The sequence below is a fragment of the Lingula anatina genome, chromosome 3, assembly GCF_051362555.1.
Source record: "Lingula anatina isolate TDL-2025a chromosome 3, LinAna3.0, whole genome shotgun sequence".
Taxonomy (NCBI): domain Eukaryota; kingdom Metazoa; phylum Brachiopoda; class Lingulata; order Lingulida; family Lingulidae; genus Lingula; species Lingula anatina.
In genome coordinates, this window is record NC_141769.1 from 8,454,603 (window position 1) to 8,474,298 (window position 19,696).

Consider the following 19,696-nt stretch of genomic DNA (forward strand, 5'->3'; position numbering starts at 1 on the left):
AATGTGGTTTCATTTGAGACAATTGTGCATAGTCTTCGAGCTAGATTGTATGGTATGTTGTGCTTAATGTGCCTGGGATGACACGAGTTAAAAGGGAGATATTGTTTTGTGTCTGTTGTTTTGTAATACACATCTGTCTCAATTTTTCCTTTTACACTCATTACCATAACATCGAGGAATGGGAGTTGTGTTGAACTTGAATCCATCGTAAAATGTAAAGAGGGATGTAGGTTGTTGAGGATCAGGTTGAAATCTTCCAATTCATTTTCTGTTTTGTCCCAAATTATAAAACAGTCATCAAGGAAACGTTTCCATGTGTTTTCTAATTGATTCCTAAATTCGACTCCAAACCGTTCTTCGCATCTTTTGTAAAGGCCTTTTTCGATGTATCCTAAGTAGACAAGTGTAGTGTAAGTGGGGGCTACTTTTGTACCCATTGCAGTTCCTATTTTTTGGCGGTAATGTTTGCCGTTGAAGTGGAAAGAATTGTTTGTCAAGATTGTCACTCATTGTTAAAGACGTCACATTTAAGCCTTTATGACATCACCTAGTAACAAATAAACAAAAAAACCCTGAAGAAAGAAAGAAACCGGTCGGGGCAAGAAAGTTGCTGTTCTTCTTTTTCTTTTAATATATATATATATATATATATATATATATATATATATATATATATATATATATCCTAAAGCCATGACATTTAATAGGGCAACAATTTGTTACATTGTTAAAATTGTTATAAATCTCGAACAAATAATTTATTATTGATATTCTTTATTGCCTTCTTTATTGTTGTGAAAAGGACTATGAAAGTTTGTGGTACATTGGGATGGAGGAGAAATGAAACGGCTTTAGAAAGATCTAAATCTAACTGATACGGCTTTAAACAGAGGATAACGAACAAAAACAAGTTTTATAAATATCTTTATATCACATTGTTGTATAATTTACGACTGTTGATGGATCCAACAAACAAACATATGATTCGTAGTATATTCGTTGCCAATTATCGGCTCATTCGAACATTTAATCATTATTTCCTGACAATACCAAATTCTTTTTAGATAAATTAACCAGCCTCGATTTAGAAGAATATGTCCTGCACAACAATATTGAAACAACCAACAAAAGAACGAAAACTAATCCAGTACAAGCTACAAGGAACATCAAATTGAAACTGTGTTCATTGCATTTTCCACTATCTTTGGCAGTGTCCGGGGAAAAATGTGCCTTGTTGCCTTCATAATGGGACAGGATTTGCGACTCTCCTGCAATATAAGGAAATGAATCCAATTTTAAGAGCGAAAATGGTCCAAATTTAAAATTTCAAAACGTACAAAAATACATTATTAATCTAGATAATCCAAAATCTGCAAGATAGGGATAATATTTCGCCCCCTCAAGTTTATTAACACCACACTTTAAACGTGCTTAAGTCATTGGCACTTTAGTATCATTAGACAAACATATTATTTAACATACGTTCTAAGTTTGATTCAGTATCTTCCTGTACACGCAAGACTGTGGTCACAGCCATCTCTATGAATTTCTTCGCTGCGGGATCGTCATCCAGTGAAGCCTGTCTTTCCGGAAGGGATAAACTCCACGCGTCGTGTTCCCCATTACTGCGTCGTTTACGACTGCGTGGCAGCTTGTCATGTCCCGGACCATGGCAGTGATTCTAATATTTTGAAAACCCATTATACATTGCTCAGTTGTAATGATGTAATACGTGTAATATGAAGATATGGGTGATGGTGACATTTACTTATTATTTTAAAACGATCTTTAAGTTACAGCTGTTATTCACATTGTTACAGATGGCATTCTGTATATAGATACAAAGGCCAATGAACTCCACAAAACCGCTGAATGAACTCATTTTTTTACGATTGACTCAACTATTTACAAAAAGAAACTGAACTGGTCTGTCTTTATTTGATTGATTTAAAGAAAAAAAAACAAAATATAACCAGAAGACAATTACCGTTGTGCAGTAAGTTTCCTCCGAGTCCGCACATAATGCCACCAAGCATCGGAAGTAAACATCGGAATATCCAGTGAATTTGAAGGCATAGAAGGGGGCAGACACCGCTCTTGCTGAGGAATGTTCCAGCGGGGTAAATCCTTCCGTTTCAGCCAGAACTCTCCCCGTACCACATCTGAACATGTTTAATGGAAATTGGTATTGATTGTATAAATTGTTAAAATCATTAAAAATTGCTGTTTAGAAATTGTACTCATTTCAAACAGCATACTTCAGTACGTGTACTTAAAAGACATTTACATCCGCAGCGAGATTTTTTCCAGATAGTTACCTTCTAAGGTATACTACTCTTCTGATATGTATACTTTAAGTTGAAAGTGAGGTACTAATACTAGTCTGTATTAGGTACTATTCATATATGACGATTACTTTTCATCTAAACTATTTTGGCCTTATCTCTTACAAAGGAGTTTTTTTTCTTCTGGAGATCCATTGCCAATGGTCATATGGTCTAAATACTTACCCATCCTCTTTAGTCAGCACACGAGATGGGCTTGGGTTTCTGAGTGAGGGATATGCTGTGCAGTTGATTACACGGATGCCCTGAAAGGCTGAAAAGGTTTCACTTTCGTTATCATGCATCCATGCAAATACTTAAAGATTCAAAAACCCGTTCCTTTGTCCTCATAATTTATTTTTATGTTTATTTGTGATTTCTCAAAACAAAAGTTAAAGAATTAAGATGCGTCCGTTAGAAATGTAACAAAGTACAATGTAAAATTCATCTTTCGGTAGGCCTATATGTACTATATTGAACATAAAAAATCAAAACTATAGTGGGGCACACAAAAGTGACGACGAATAATTCAAAAGGGCAGTGAATGTTTAAAACTTGCCTGCGTGTCGACGTAATGAAGCCTGGAGGTGAACCTGGTCGCCCACACGAACTGTTGGCACCAGTTCGTCCGCCATATTTTTTACGGAAAGAGTTACATGCGCACGTCCACTGTTGATTTCGCTTCCGGCTTGCCTGCTTTCTAGCGAGGGGCCACTATAAAACCGTTGATATCAACTGTTTATCTCACTTGTATTGTTTCTTTTCTTTTCATTTTTCTTTATATACACTTTTACATTTTACATTTTCATTCATATCACACACATACATTGCACTGTGTAGAAGACACTAAAAAAAACTTACTGCTCTACATTAACACTACTGCCGACTACCCTTGAGTGGTCATCGGTCTGGAATACACAGCACACCCTGTAGTGGTGGTCTCCTATGCTTATAGCTCCGGCCTCCACTTGTGCTACCACATTGATACAATGCACCAGGCTGTCTTCCTCCTTGTTCTGAGCGTGGAAGTGAGAGGAAGAGTAAAAGTTAAAGAAAGAAGTGAATGTGCCTTAACTTCTCTCTCATTCTACTTGTAGGTTTTTTTAAAACTAAAACCAATAATAATACATGTTTTGCTTAAACGATATTGCTGCCAAGTGTATTTTAGAAAAGGTTTAATATTCAATGTCTTGGATAACCATTATTATTATTTCAAAGCACCAACCAACTTTTGGTTGCAAATAAATATTATTGATATTATAGTATAATATATACCACTAACGAGATAATATATAATACCACTAACGAGAAAGTAAATTCCCCCAAATACAAGGTATTTTTTTATTGACTACGAATATAACGGCATGATAATGATGAATGAAAGGGGAGTTGGTTAAATATGCAATACCTTGTTTAAATACATAATACATAACATGCATAACGATTTAACTTACAATCGCAATTCCACACCTATTCCTTTCAGCTGCGTCATCGAGCATGACGTCTCTCCGATACTCTGTGGCATAACTGTGGAGAAATGCGCATGCGCCAGCATCTTCTCCCTCGTTATACACGGCCGACACATTTGCCCACAGAATTCTAGCGTCATATGTCAGACTCATTATGTTACCAAATTTGCTTTTACTGCAAACAATTTCCCCTAAAGTATCGACAAATCTTGGTAAAATTATCAATTTAAAGTCAGAGTTATTCAAAAATGCTTTATAAAAGAAATACACTGACATATCCAAATGTTCGACTTAAGCCTATTACAACATTTAGCCAATATTTAAGTGCACATTTTATGCTATACATATCACTGACAATAGTACACAAGGAACATTAACTTATTTTTAAATTTGGATTATAAACTGTGACAAGGGAATTGCAGAGTAAGTTAGGTAGCTGTGCTTTACTTACATGGGTCAATGTGGTAATGCAATACCTGTTAAATAAGGATACACAATATTTATATAAGAATATGATTTGTCAATAGTATTGACGATCTTCCTGTAGGATTGTTTTGATATAATCTTAATCTAAGACTGCAGCAGACAAATTATCACGAAATTCACTGCCTCTAGGGGATTTCACATTTTCATAAACTGTTATATCGTAAAACTTACTAAACGGTCTTCTGTTAGATCCTCATCGATTTCCCCATCGTTATCGTCGTCTAAAAATTATTGAAAAGGATTCAGATACATGATATAATGGCTAATCAGGAATGGCTTTATTGCCGATGGAACACTTATACATACATGTGTATATAGCAATATATATATTTTCCCACAGTCAGTAATTCCCCTAATAATTTAAAGTATCCATCGTGACTTGGAGTTCCCTCTTAGAAATAAACACCTTTAGAATTATTATTTACAATCGTAGTCACATGGAAATATATCCAAAGTGCCGGTCTCTTATTGCCTATATGCTGCCATATTGTAATTTTTCTCCACTCATCTATCCCAGATAGGTCTGTTCGAGTACTCTCATTTATTCCATGGAACGCTTGCCAAATCCAAATTCGTGTTTTAATTTTTATCCATCTTATGAATCACTTACCGATATGGTTGTAGACCTCCTCGTCAACAAACCCGTCACAGTCGTTGTCAACTAAATCCCCAGCCACTGTGATACTTGGGTGACATGGCTGAAATAACGCGAACAAAACTGAATTTCTTTTTTACCAATCGTTGCAGTCACAGCAACCTCAAAACAAATGAGTTCATGTTGCAGTCAAACCAAAAACTATATTATAGATGCAATACGATCCAGCTAGGTGTTTGTAGCATTCACGAGTGGGTATCACACGTACATGCGTCATTCTGAGGCGTTATGTATGACGTTTACACAATGTCTCATTCATAAGATGTAAAAGGCATACCTGTATGCAAGATACATAACGTTAGAGCGCTGCGTTTTCGACATCCACTTTGTTGTAATTTATCTACAAGTGTTATAATTATAATAGGGTAACAAGGAACTTTTCTTATAACCCAAATAATGGAAACAGGTATACTTACATGCGTTATAGTATACAACGCCCCAGCAGGGAAAGCATGCCCGACGTTATCTCCATAACCATACACAGAGGCTAGAACTCCTTCCTGTGGCTGATCATTACTTATATAATGTGTTCCTCTATCAACATTTGCGGTGGTTGCGTTCAGTTGTAGCATGGGCGTTCCAATAGACAGGTCTGAATTCCAGTGCACTTGCCCTCCATCCAACGTTAGAGATTTGAGGCAATAGGAAATTGATATCATGCTGACGCCGTTTAAACGCGATCCAGCCGAGACAAAGGTGACGTTTTTGGGGGTCTGTTCAAATGGGGTTGCCACTGCAGTATCTAGCCCCCCTACTGTTGTTCCATCTTGGAAGTGATGCCTGCAAGACGTATGGACACCAACCAGAATTGGGTCATGTTCCAGTGCGGTAATGGTCAGGAGAGACTGCGCATACGTTTCGTACGTTACATGCCTCTCGCGCGTTATTGATAAAGTTGGTTGATTATTCCCTTGTGCAACGACGTAACTCTGTTCAGAGCGACTGGACAAAATCACCAAGGTCCAATTGTTGCTGGCCTCTGAATGCCTTGGTGACATGGTGTACATTCTTCCCCATGCCGACATCGGCGGCATCATCTCTAGGACGATATCTTTCGTGGAGCCAAACTGTTCTCTGGCACCGCTTATCACGGCAATGGGCCTGTCAGAATTGATGAAGGTTTGAGTTAAAGAGAACGCCTCACTGTGAATATGAAATGTTTCATACTTGGACAGCCTGATTTCCAACATACGGTGCCTTGTGAACTCGCTACCATTGTATATTACGAAAACACCCTCTACCTTTGGCATGGTGATTCGAACCCTGGTGTCGCTTTCCACTGCAATGATGATGATTTCCGAATGCTGGGAATAATCATCACTGTGCCGTGAGTCAATGGAGCACAAGGCGACGTATTCTTGGCCTAATACATCAACTGGAAGGGCAAGGTATCCGCCGGAGAAACCGGGACCTTCTGCGAGTCCAAATACTGCAATATCACGGGAACTTTCAACTAAGATGCTGTCTGTTGCAAAACCGGTCGCGTTCGACTTGAAAAGCGCTCTTGGCATGCTCACCGTAGTCTCTTTGCCTTTCTGGACACTGACTGATACTGGTGGATAGTCAGGGTGCAATGGGGTGGACACTCGGACATCAGCAGGGGTGTCACTATAACCTGTCATCTTTAACATCAAACGCACATCTTTTTTATCGTCCGTGCAAGTGAAAGACGACAGTAGTGCGTTTCCAAAGAATGACAGGACGAAGCGTTTACCCATGTTGTCTCTCTTCCCTGAAAGAGTGGTTGAACGGTAACGAGAATCGTGCTTTTGCCATGATGGAGTCATAAATTGTTTACGATCTCTTTTATAACTAATAGTAACTAATATAGTAACCACTACAACTAGTAGTATTTCACTTATGTACTTGATATAAGAAAAACCAATGCACCACGCGCGATTCATGTTAGACATCTTCGCCAAAACGGCTTCCGCACCACGCGTTCACAGCCACTCACACAACTGCCTCACACATTATAACTGCTAGCGCTCGAGCGCGTGCGTGTGGATGTGCACTGCTGCATTATATTGTATTGTATCACTGGTAATCGATCTAACCAACATCTTCACGTTAATGCACGAACCTTCACTGGCCGCTGCTGTTCGGCTTGCTGGCTCACACGTGCAGTACACATAGGCCCTGTCATCTCCACTGTTGGTGCAGTTACCGTTACCGTCACAAAAGCAATGGCAAGGTGCTGAAATATTAAAGAAAATATACAAAAAAAAACATTCTAAGATATAAAAATAAAAAACAACAATAGAACCATGCATTCAAAAATAAAAGTAACCGACAAAGCACTGAAAACTGACAATAAAAAATGATCCCAAAATTATTGTCGTTAAACATTTGTATTGGCTGCATCTGAAAAGCAAGTACCGGTACATCTAATTTTGCTGCATCTTCTTACTCATAATGCATGTCAATGTTGCGTGCATTCATTGTGAGAAACAAAATTGTATCATTTTTCAGATTCATACAAAATTATGAAATATGGATCTACTTACAGCACTCGAAATTCCTCTCATACCAACCAGGTTTGCATTTGCACACTGTCCCAAAAGGTTCGTCAAGGACACAATGGCTGCCATATACGTAACTTGCGCAATCCAGGTCATGATTGCAATCCATTCCCAGCACTGGACGAGATGACAAGACAATTGAACATGAGGAAAATCAAATTAAATGATAACCAATATAATCATTTTTAATACCGTGCTTGTAGCTGTACACAACATGGTTTATTTTTAGCAAAATGATGGCCGACGTTTAGATAGTTTTATTCAAACGACAAAGACTTAATACCAAATATACCATTTCCAAAGATGAATCTCAAATGTCATTTTAGTTACTGCCATAGAAAGTAGTGTATCGAAGGGAGTATCGAAGGGAGTTTATATTCCCCATATAGAACAACACATCAACATACGGCAATGACACTGTAGAAGATACTATAGAGTAATATAAAACCATTGACGTTAGATTCCAAGTATTTATATTGAAATATTATATAAATATTATAATATCAAATTAATATTTAATTTATTTATAAAAAAATTGTATATAAATATTTTTTTGAGAAAATATAAAAAAACAGCTACAGTTGTTCATTGTATTTCAGTCGTGTTTGTACAAGATTTTGCAAGGTTGAGAACGTTAACAGATATATTGAATAATAAAGAGAGTCTACCTTTCTCACAGTTACCCCTATGATCCGGTGCAAACCCAGGTCTACACTCACACCTTCCTCTCGTACACACACTGTTGATATCAGAATCCAAGCACATGCAATTAACTCTTGATGGAACGATTTCTTCATCAAATGCTAAAAAAAGAGAGACCATACACACATCCCATTGCGACAAGTCAGTGTTCCTTACAATCCACAGTAAATTGGTGACCGTTATCATAGCAATCAAATTGAATTCTTTAGCAACAATGATTTGTTTTGATGATCAAAGTGCCTCAGTTTCAGGCCTCAGTTTCAGGCCTAATAATCTAATTACCCGACATTGCTTTGGTAACTGTTGATAATATATATATACTTACTCTGATAACCGTGTGAACCATTGGTGACGATCGTCATTTCAATAATATCAGGTCCTTTTGGGTCGCTTTCTAAAGTACTGACCGTCAAGTAATAGGTATGTTGTCCCTGTAGACGAACATGAATCTCAGGATTTAATCTTGTATCTCCGTCGTCGTTTCTAACAATTATGCTTGAAGGCAGAGGTTGTGACGTCATGGGATCAATGGCGCCATATAATTCAATGAAAGCATCATAGTCTTCATAATCCAACGAAATCCAAATGTCGTTGGTGTCTTCTAGAGTGAAACTGTACACAGTGTCCCCTTTTGATAAGACGCTCCGTCCACCTGTGTGTATGTTTGGGGCGTTTTCATTGCACTTCGTGTTTACGTAATATGTTTGGTTGGAAACCAGTACTCCAAGATCCATGACAAGAACTGACAAAGAAAAGAAGAACACTGGTTTTTGCTTCGACGTGTTATTGACAACGGAAAAGGGGAGTGTTATGCAGCAAAGTGGGAAATGATTTACATCTTCTATCATGCGTAGGCCTAAGGAATATAATAAATGTGCTGAACGCTGCCAAAAATCAGGAACTGATTGTGACAACGACTAAAATCAAGGTCCTCAGCCTGAGCAGAACACCTTGGCTCCTTTTTACAAGTTGACATTTTACTGTGAGACCACGTTGCTGTCAATTTGACACGTTTTTGCGCTAAAAGCTTTTTGGTCCAAACAACATCTACAGGACTGATTTGAGAACCATTTAGTCCACTTATACCCGTCATATATACTATAACATACCGGTCTGTGCTTGTGTAGTATCATCCAAATCCTACCTGTTTCGCAGATCGTTATATGCGTCGACACATTCACAACTGAATTAATTGCGTTTAACCCCGTAATATGCAGATCTCTTATCGGCAAGTACCGTTTATCGTCTATCACAGCTATATCGGCCGTTTCTTGTCTAGAATGACAGTTGCAGGCAAATCTGAAACAATTTTAGTGGAATCAGATGATTTATACACACCATCTTTATTTCATTTCTGTGGCAGTTAACGCTTTTGTTATGTACCAGCACTCGTAGATATAAGATATTTCAAAGCGCTGCAGCATTGACTGGCTTCTACAAATTGTAACACAGGATTGTCAAGAGACACGATATATTTTAATACACAGCGCACTGAAATATTGAGAAACATATTGGGAATTTTCTGCACATTTCATGCAAAATTGTTGACTAAAAAAATTTTATAACTTTATTTAAAGCAACTCACGCATAGATGGTACAAGTTCTGACGGAAATAGACGAAACTAGTGTCCAGACATGTTTTTATCTAAAAAAAAATTAACTGTTTGAATCTACAACTGGATGGATCAGAATGCGCACATTGGTTTGCTAAAATATTTTGGATCCATGCCAATTGTAAGACATCCGGGTTACCTGCTATCCACACACGTGTTCTCAAAGGTTGCATTACATGCGCAGTTTGAACTATTGATTGGTGCTCCCCAGCCCGTGATTGGGTAACCCTGGCGCGAGGTCCACCACGTGCTGCCTCCAAACACGGTCGCATTGATGCAGCTGACTCCAATATGCTGAAAAGAAACAGGATTAAGCTCATAATGCATAAAACAATAACAGAGTGAAAATATGCAAAGTCATACCCTTGGGGGTGGATACAGAGATATTTTCTGAGAGTCTTCCAAATTATCTTTGTTGATCCATCCTCCATTTTTGACCGTCTTCCGACAGAAAAAAAAAGATACCTGTCAATGTAAACTTAAAAATCTGACCGTGTTCCGGAAGACCCAGAAAAACGGCCTAAATCCGCCCTTGGCCCTAGTATAACTCGGTGACAGCATAAACTCACAGTTCTGCCATTCGATAGATCAAAATATTGCTGGTGTGGCGTGACGAAAGCGTTCTACAGTAGGCCTATACCATACGCGTGTTCACTGTTTGAAATTATGTAATCAGTGCTGGCAAAAAGATACCGAATGTTTTGTGCCGGTAAGCTTACATGCCAAATGACGGACAAATTTTACGACAGCATTCAGATTCAGACATCGTATTACTGGTTACCAGGTCCGTACAACTCTGCGGGGGATTCTCGTTGTGGTGAAATCAGTCATATCAACTTAATTGTCTGACACGACTCCTCGAGCAGCTCCTTTTAAGCCGATTCTTCTGATTGCACTTGGGCGAAACTCCCTGCACAGTTGGGCCGACCCAGCTAGTACGATGCGTGAAATTGAATGCATCCTACAAAAAAAAAAAAAATAACACGGTGCATTGTGCTGGCTGTCATTCTGTGCCCTAGGGTTACCTGGGCATAATGGTACAAAGTCTGAGCGCACCTTTGGTGGCGAATGTGACTTCATGTTGAAAAAATTACCCAGAAAGTAACAAAAATATCACGACCTACTTTGTGTTTCATTCAAGTGGCATTCAAGTGACATTTACCGTACTATCGGTATCAGTTTAATTCAAGACACCTTACTTATTGCAGTATTAAGATATATACATACACAAATGTATAAATAACGTACTAACCTGTTCACAATTTAATGATACATCCGTAATGGCGGACAGAAAGTTTAAATTCAGCCTTTTTTCCTTATACGAGTAAGCTAAAGACACATTGCTGTTGCTTTGAAACTGATAATCTCTGTCACCGTAAATCGTGAAATCGTTGTATCCTCCAATTTCTGCCTCTTCACATCTGGCGTAAATGGGGGGAATGTTTGGTGATGGATATATCCATGCTTTCATACCAGTCGGGAATACATCGTGGCACGATCTGTAAGCATCTTTATCAAATACATCGTTCATATCTGAAATAAAAACAAATAAATACAGGACTGAAACGATAACTCTGCGAATGATCGAATAAACAGGGGTGATCTGAACGAACGTGATATTTGCAAAACGGCAAGCACGTGCTCCCATGCCCAATACACAGCCAGTGTTGGGTAAGTGACGTAAGATATTATATTTTTACGTGAACTTTAAATATACAAACAAAAAGAGAAATTCAATTGATAAATCAGCACAATTTTAAATTAAACGTAACAACACTTGTTCGTGAATATAAGACTGCATTCCCACAGATTTAGATAGATCCATCTGGATCGACCCAACTCCCTGGGGGTTCAAGCTAAATTGCTGTCAGCCGAGCGCGCACGGAAGTTAATTACACCCTTACAGCTTTATGTAGGCGGGACAGACATTTAAGCCGGCTAAGCTGACAGTAATCTACTGAGACTCCCCACGGGGATAGATCGATCTAAAATCTGTGGGAATGTAGTCTTAACTTAATCTATTTAACACATGTTAGACATATTCTGATTGTGGTAAATAAGCGTGCATGCAAAACTTGACATTTTATAAGAACATCCATAAGCTAATTACCTACCAATTTCGCAAACGAACTGGTACTTATCTTCGCACGGCGTATTAGACAGCGCCCCATTATCCCAGTATAATGTCATACAACTGGTGCTGTTCACCCAAATCAACTGATCTGAAAATATAGCGAGGTCAAAGGTCAGATTCAATCTCAGTTACCAAAGCACATTTGAGTAGTAAGAAATCGGGCTGAGGGTTCTTTTTCATGTGAGGATTGTGTGAGGAGTGTTTGCTTGTTTGTTTGTTTGTTTGTTTACAACATCTTTTGGGAGGGGGTAACTATGGCCAATTTTAAAGCCTTATTTATTTTTTCTTGTGTATTTAAATTTTTATGACATCATTTTCTTTGTTTTTGAAACAACCCAATAATGCACTGTAACCAAATTCAGTGCAAGTGTACTATTACCTATAAAATAAGACTCGACTGAAAATCAAAACAGCTAGACAAGAAAGGATTTTCAAAAACAAAGAAAATGATATCATAAAAAATCTAAATACACAAGAAAAATAAATCGGGCTTTATAAAAGAAAATGATTTTAAAAACATTGGTTGCCATTCTTACCCCCCTCCCCCCCCCCCCCCCCCCAAAAAAAAAAAAAGCAATCCTCTCACAATCCTCACGAAATGAAGGTGTGTTCAGACCAGTAAAATTTAACATTAATAAAAATGAAAATTTATTCGATCTGAGTCGCGGGCTTGGGCGCGCGACTCGTAACAAGTGTCAATAGAAGTTTATATCTCTTATCTAACGTCAATCTTTTTCTTATCTTATCTGCTTTAATTATAGTAAAGTCACAATAAAGATATAAGTCTGTCACGCCAAGGTAGGTATAAAACCAGGCTGCGACCTGACAATAAAGGAGTTTTGATTTTCGTAACTAAACGGTGGTGTTGCATTACTCTTCTCTCCGGGCATAATCCAAGTCGGGGTTCGCGTACCGTACCTAGAATCTTCCAGCGTAGGATTAGAGCCCCTAGCGTCTAGATTATACCCGCGGTATATCTAGGAACTTAGTACAAATCGTGAAAAGAACACTCAGCTTAATTTCTAACCACTCATTTGGTAATTGCAACGATAGAGAGAGAGGGAGAGAGGAACCATTTCTTACTAGTAATATGCGTATGATTGCCGAGATACTGGCCCATGAATAATAGCTCTGCTTGGGTTTCAAAATCTACCAGATTGCCGCCATCATTAGCACAGATCCCTCGCGCCATATCCCAAGTAAGTTCAGTCATATATAACTTGTAACAGGAAGACCTGTGTCGAAAGTTGTAACCCGCGGGACAAGGTCGATAGTTGTTCACACAGACTGGAACATTGTCGTCTACTAAGTGGGACTCGGGGAAGCACAGGCGCCTGTCATTCGGTCGCTTGCACATAAACTTCCCTTCCTCATTGCAATTTAGCGATTTCCACATCCCGTGTTTATCCGGTGGATCGAGTGAATCGTAAAACAACCCGGCACAGTTGTCAGCGACATCTCCAGGATTCATGTTCTCATATTTAGCGCTGTTGCCGTCAGTCCAGTGAGATTGTCCGTCAAGGCCGATGTGAAACCATTCATCAGTAGTTGGCGAACTAATGACATAGATAAAGATACACATTAGTGGACATGACTTTTTAAAGGATTGGTCAGCATAAGTATTAAATACGCTACACTCTAAAAGTCAAAGTGGCACAGAACTGTATGACTGTGTGTGTGTGTGTGTGTGTGTGTGTGTGTGTGAGAGAGAGAGAGAGAGAGAGATGGCGGGTCTAGGGGTCACAGAACGCCACGCCTCCCCCCATAGTCCTGAGGTATCCCTCCTCCCACTTTTCCCTCTAAAAACAAAATAACAAGCGTAACGAGAAAAAATAAGCAAGAGTTTGCACCCTCATTCCTACAGTTATATTGCCCTCGTTAGTATACCGTTTTATATTTGTCGACCGAAGCAAGGCAAAATAATATGATATACCTAGGCGACACTGGCTTCTGGGAAACGCCCGTCTCTCCATCTCCAGAAAAGTCAGACTGTTCGTGGCCCGTGAAGCTTGAATTGACCGCATTTTCGATGCCTACAATAGACTGGACGAAGGCCTGTTCCTCAGCGTCAAGGATGCTCACCAGATGACCTCCTGATACAACACAGGAGGCCTCAGCAAGATCGTGTGGCAGTTTGGGTGTTTCAACCAACTTGTAACAGAATGGTGGTTGCGCCAGACTCCGAACCCATCCGTCTGGACAGCCTGTATCTGTCACGGTAAATACAATTATACGATTATCAAAAGTTTAATATACTTACAACTGTTGTTATTTTAATATTGGGATGGATAAAACGTTTTTGTAACATTTAATCTGTTGCAGCGTCATACATAAAAGCACATACAGGCGTCCTCGACCATCACTTCTTTCTGATGATTCGTTTATATATCGGAGCTTGCAATACAGTATACTCAACTAGCACATTCTTAGTATGCAGTTAGGGTTTGCTATTTGCTTGTTATATGCCAGTTGAAGACAGTAAGACTAGAGGACCTACCAATAACTGGACGCTGGTACGGTGTCCCTGAGGCTGGCACACGTGGCCTCGGTTCCACCAGTGTGGCCGCCGTGATGTGCTTCCCCTCTGACCAGTTCGGTGGCAAACCTGCCAGATACTCATCAATTACTGAAATGTGGATCAGTATTTTATATATATATATATATATATATATATATATATATATATATATATATATATATATATATATATATATATATCAAAACAAAGAATATAAATTATTTTGTGCAATGTGTGGGTAAAATAGTTAATCGCTGATAACTTGAAAGCGTAAAAGTTAGTTTGCCTGTCTGAGAACAGCCACAAATCTAAAGTATATATATATATAACAAAGTTTACTCCACCTTTACGCACTGATTTTTTTTTAACAAAGGTCGACTTTCTTTTTAAATATACACAAAGGTGTGTGAACAATGTTAATAAAATCACAATTTTATGGGTAAGGTAATATAATTTATGTGTTTTGTTTGTAAAACATCTTCAAAGAGGCCCTGCTGAGAATCCCGATAGCGGTACTTCTTGGGGGTCACAGGATGGCATTTTCTCAAAGGTCCGCTTGTCGTGAAAGAGTCAAAGAAAGGGAATGCTTCTCACTTACGTATGCAAGGAGGAAGTGTTTCCAAAAAGTTGCCCTTATCACAGGTTAGTACTTTCTTTTTCGTTCCATCTGGAAATATGTGGCCCCTTTTGCATTCTACTGTGGCGTTGTTGGAGAACGGATCGTAGTACGCGTAAGCTTGTGTTTGAACGCCATCTATTGGGCAACTATTGACTAGGCACTCTACATGAAATATGCAAAGGAAATGTGACCTTTAATTTAATTCATTTTTACATATCTAAAAAAAGGTACATGATAGACAAAACCTTAGAGCAATGATTGCCTTCGACTGCTCAGGTATAGTAAAAATCGCTCAGTATATAAAGTTTTATTATCATGATAATTTTTACTTTTCATCGTTACTGATAATGCCAATTATTTACTATATAAACTTGTTTTCACAACACAAAATATTTAAACACCTAGCCTTATGATCTACCCAATGTCACAGGTACCTGTATATAACAATAAAGTAAACATCTTGTATCCACAGCAGACTTAAGACTTACACGCCCACCCCGACACGCACACCCACAATGAGGGACGCACGCAGGTATGCGCAAACACACCTAACACCAGCAGCGCCCTATTTTCCAATCACACTTTGATGGAGCGAGACCCAGTTTCTCCCACCTTTTGGTTCAGAGTAGCTGCTACTTCTCATACACACAAAATTATGGCCCGTTTCCGGCCCGATGCAAGAATAGTTGCCGGCAACAAAGTCCTCCGTTCTTCTGTAGGGCTCTACGTATGCCGTCAGTGCCGAACAGCCTAACCTGGACGAAGTGAACGCGAGGGTAGGTCTCTCCATCAGGGTTGAATCCGACCAGACGGGGGCACTGCCGTTTTTACTGTAGGCGCCTAACCATACCCGCTTGTGGTATGAAAGTTTTATGGTCGAAGCTTCTCTGAAATCAATAATTCTTAACAAATAGAGAGGTAGTAGATACTAAGAAAAAAATATATATGTATTAGTGTTACTTATCTATACAAGGCAAACTGATTGTCTGTGTTCTATACGTGAAAATGGAAAGACCACACACACCGAAAATGAGTGTAACTTTTTTGTTTTTCATTATTATGCAATAAGTTTAACACCCCATTTCCAAAGATTAGATCGACCTACTTTAGATCGACATAACTCCCTGGGGGTTCACGCTAAATAGCTGGACACGAAAGTTAATTACCCCCTTACAGCTTGTAGTAGGCGGGACGGACATTTAAGTCGGATTATCTGAAAGTAATCTAGTGAGACTCCCCGCGGGGATAGATCGATCTAAAATCTATGGGAATAGAGCCTAAGAGTCAGGAAAAGCTCTTTCCCTCAAGGATCTTTATATTTTTTTTCTAAATTCTATGTCGTGGATAGATATTAGAGTACACTTAATTTGTACCAGTAGTGAAGCGTGAAAATACCAAAAGGCCAGTAACACATTCACCGACTTTTCATTGAAACTTCATACAGAGTAAGAACGACTTGTAGATCTTATTGACTTTAAATGTGTCCATTGTAGTCACGTTAGTAAACGCACATCAATTACCTGTCCTCTGAAAGATTGCAGTGAAAGGATGTCAACCTTATTTGAAAATAAAACACGTCATTACAACAGATACAGACAAGCTTGTTCTAAAAGTGAAAACTAATCCATATAACCATTACCTGTTCAGTATCGTTCCCAACACGTGGTCATCCGTTGGATTTTTAGGCATGAACAGCCGTCCGCACATCTTGGCACACCGGTACACCGCCTGGTCCCAGCTTTCGGCCATAGACCGGGACACACACACCTCACCGTAGCCTGGCAACACCTCAAAGTTGGGACAGATACCTGAAATATAGACACTGAGCAAAAGTCTAAATGTCACGTGTGAATTATAATGGGCTACGGAATCTCTTATCTGTATAGCTACGGACAGTACGGACAGTAATCTGTATAGTTACGGACAGTACGGACAGTAGGCTAATCTGTATAGCTACGGACAGTACGGACAGTAATCTGTATAGCTACGGACAATACGGACAGTAATCTGTATAGCTACGGACAGTACGGACAATAATCTGTAGCACATTGAACAACAAAATTCCCTTTTTAAGATTTAATATATAAATAACTCATAATGCTGATAATTTTTAAAAAGTATTGCGTTTACATTTTTTGTTCAGTGTGTAGTACAGTGTAAACATATAGGGGTACTATATAAATATTCATCGCATAATCTGCATCATCATATTTTACTCGAATTTGGAAACAATATCATAAGCTGGTTTGCAATTGAACTTTTTAAATAAATGAATTGTAAAAACTACCTTTATCATTTTATTTAATTATGACACCCTTTCTAAAATAATCCCTGAATTAAAAGCCATCTATTATCCAGAAGCTAGTTAGAAAATAATTACATCACTTGATGACAAAAAAGTATAATCAAAAGTACAGTGTTTGACAAATAAACTGTCCTGTCGTCCACGATACATTTGTGCACAGTTGAATAGTTCGCTATGTATTTTCAAATAAACAAATAGGTTTTTATTTGTCAACCGCGGTTAATTTTTTCCGTGCCTAGAAATGAGACTACTCGTTTAATCCCTTTTTTTAAATTTCATCTACTTAAATGAAAGGCAAAATATTGATTTAAATGGATGATCATGCAATTTCTGTCAAGTAAAAGACTTGTTAAAACTCCTCGAACGTTTCATTTGACGTTTTCTCTGAACATTCTCCGAATTTCAGGCTTTATTAATCACTTTAAATCAGTACCCTAAGGCGATATTTTTTCAGGCTTTATTAATCACTTTAAATCAGTCCATCCAGTAAATACGTACCAGTTTTTTTTTTTTTTTTTTTTTTTTTTTTTTTTTTTTTTTTTTTTATGTAAAAACATCACAACAGTATCCCATAGTCATGTTTGGCTAATTTATCATTCTTTATATAGATGGCTGAATTTGATCAACGGAATGACGTGAGCGTTATCCCTTTCCCAACAGAACAATACAGTACGGAACATTACAACTCAGTTAGTAATATACTCGTCTTTTTTTTTTTTCATTTTAACTATTTATTTTGTCGTCTAACTTTCTTATAATAGGTACTGCCAAGATTAAAGTTTGATCCATTTTGCATATTAACGATGGATTTCTGATTCAGTAAAAAACGTGACCCACGACCGACATGGTAATCACAGCTGTGAGATAAATAGCCGTTACGGTGTGTGGTTGTTTTTATGGCAAGTGTGGAAAGTAAAGTACAAAACCTAACGTTACCTCCCATCCCCGTGGCACACGTCGTCGCAGACAGGACGGCAAACGCCGCCACTGCAGTTATGATATTGAATCTGCTCATGTTCATACTCCTCCCGGTGGTCTCCGCAGTCTTAGTCAGCACCACTGTCTTCCCCAGCGCACGGGTTTCGTCTCACTGAGGGTAAAAGGCACGACGGTCTCATTTGACGACCACACTGTGAAGACTGGCATGTGTTGAAGTGACACCTGATCGACAATGACAATGTGACCAATGCCAGTCCAAGGAGAGATGACAAGATCTCCGTGGTTGACAGCCTTCAGAAATTCTCGGAAATTGGAAGGTCAAGTCCATGTCACTGTGACCTCCAAACAAATATATGAGCATAATAAGAAGATAAAAGAGCTTTTTTTTTTTGCTTAATTTATAAATTTTAGAGAGAGAGAGAGAGAGAGAGAGCATTGATTTTGGCACCTTTTATGATTTATCTGCAAGCTAGTGTCAAAAATATCGTATCCCGTTTTATGGTTTTCTTTTTCACCTTTTCCCCATTATATCACCTCTTGTATCCTATGATCGAATAAAGAAACTATACAATTATAAGGATTCCAAGTTTTCCATTTATTCCACCTTATCCGAGCCTAGAACACACGAAACTTGTCCGAGCTAATAGCCTCCTCTGTTCCTTATAGGGTCATTTTTTTTTTCAACAAAAAGACGTTTCTTTTTTCAGTTGACTAACGTAGTCTACATATTGACAGACTAAGGGTGCTTTCCCAGAGATTTAGATCGATCTAAAGATTAAGATTTAGATCGACCTAACTCCCTGGGGTTTCCCGCTAAATTGCAGTCAGCCGAGCGGGCACCATAGTTAATTACCCCCTTACAGCTTTTAGTAGGCGGGACAGACGCTTAAGCCGGCCAAGCTGACAGTAATCTAGTGAGACTCCCCACATTGATAGATCGATCTAAAAATCTATGGAAATGGGGTGTAATACCCTAAGGCGATGTTTTTAGGCAAATGTTAAGATTTTCTTCCAGTGTTGAGTAACGTAGTCATTATAATTCGACAAAAAGACACTTCTTTTTTTCAGTTGAGTGACGTAGTCTTAGAGTCGCCAGATAAATACCTGAAGGCGATTTTTCCTGACCAATGTTAAGATTTATCAAAACAAAAATCTGGTACAGACTTGCTAACGACCCAGACAGTTGACACTACATTGCATACACGCTAAAAGCTGTCATTACTGTCCCAAAATTATGGTCCTCAAGTTAATAACATATGCTGAGATAACCATTTTATCATTTTATCATGTGAAGATGATATAAAAAAACGATTTTTTTACCTGTTGCAGATACTGTAATGATCATCATATTAAATACTAAGTTAAAAAATAGTCCCTACATGTACGACCTTTTTGGTAAAGCAATAAAAG

General features: G+C 38.5%; 1 protein-coding gene across 1 annotated transcript; it reads right to left on the minus strand.

Moving 5' to 3' along the window:
* Nucleotides 1–733: 733 nt before the first annotated feature.
* On the minus strand, nt 734–18,538 carry LOC106173433 (uncharacterized). The gene is made up of 26 exons (XM_087009292.1): nt 18,284–18,538; nt 16,682–16,850; nt 15,655–15,929; nt 15,022–15,204; nt 14,403–14,531; nt 13,839–14,115; nt 12,989–13,461; nt 11,886–11,993; nt 11,024–11,304; nt 9,911–10,065; nt 9,303–9,457; nt 8,484–8,900; nt 8,125–8,259; nt 7,442–7,573; nt 7,018–7,131; nt 5,351–6,666; nt 4,890–4,977; nt 4,451–4,500; nt 4,245–4,269; nt 3,779–3,984; nt 3,186–3,340; nt 2,884–3,038; nt 2,511–2,598; nt 1,988–2,162; nt 1,483–1,681; nt 734–1,268 (listed from the first exon to the last, which is right to left on the minus strand). The coding sequence occupies exons 1-26, from the start codon at nt 18,366–18,368 to the stop codon at nt 1,027–1,029; spliced, it is 5,787 nt and encodes a 1,928-aa protein (XP_086865418.1). The 5' UTR covers nt 18,369–18,538; the 3' UTR covers nt 734–1,026.
* Between the last annotated feature and the right edge of the window lie 1,158 nt (nt 18,539–19,696).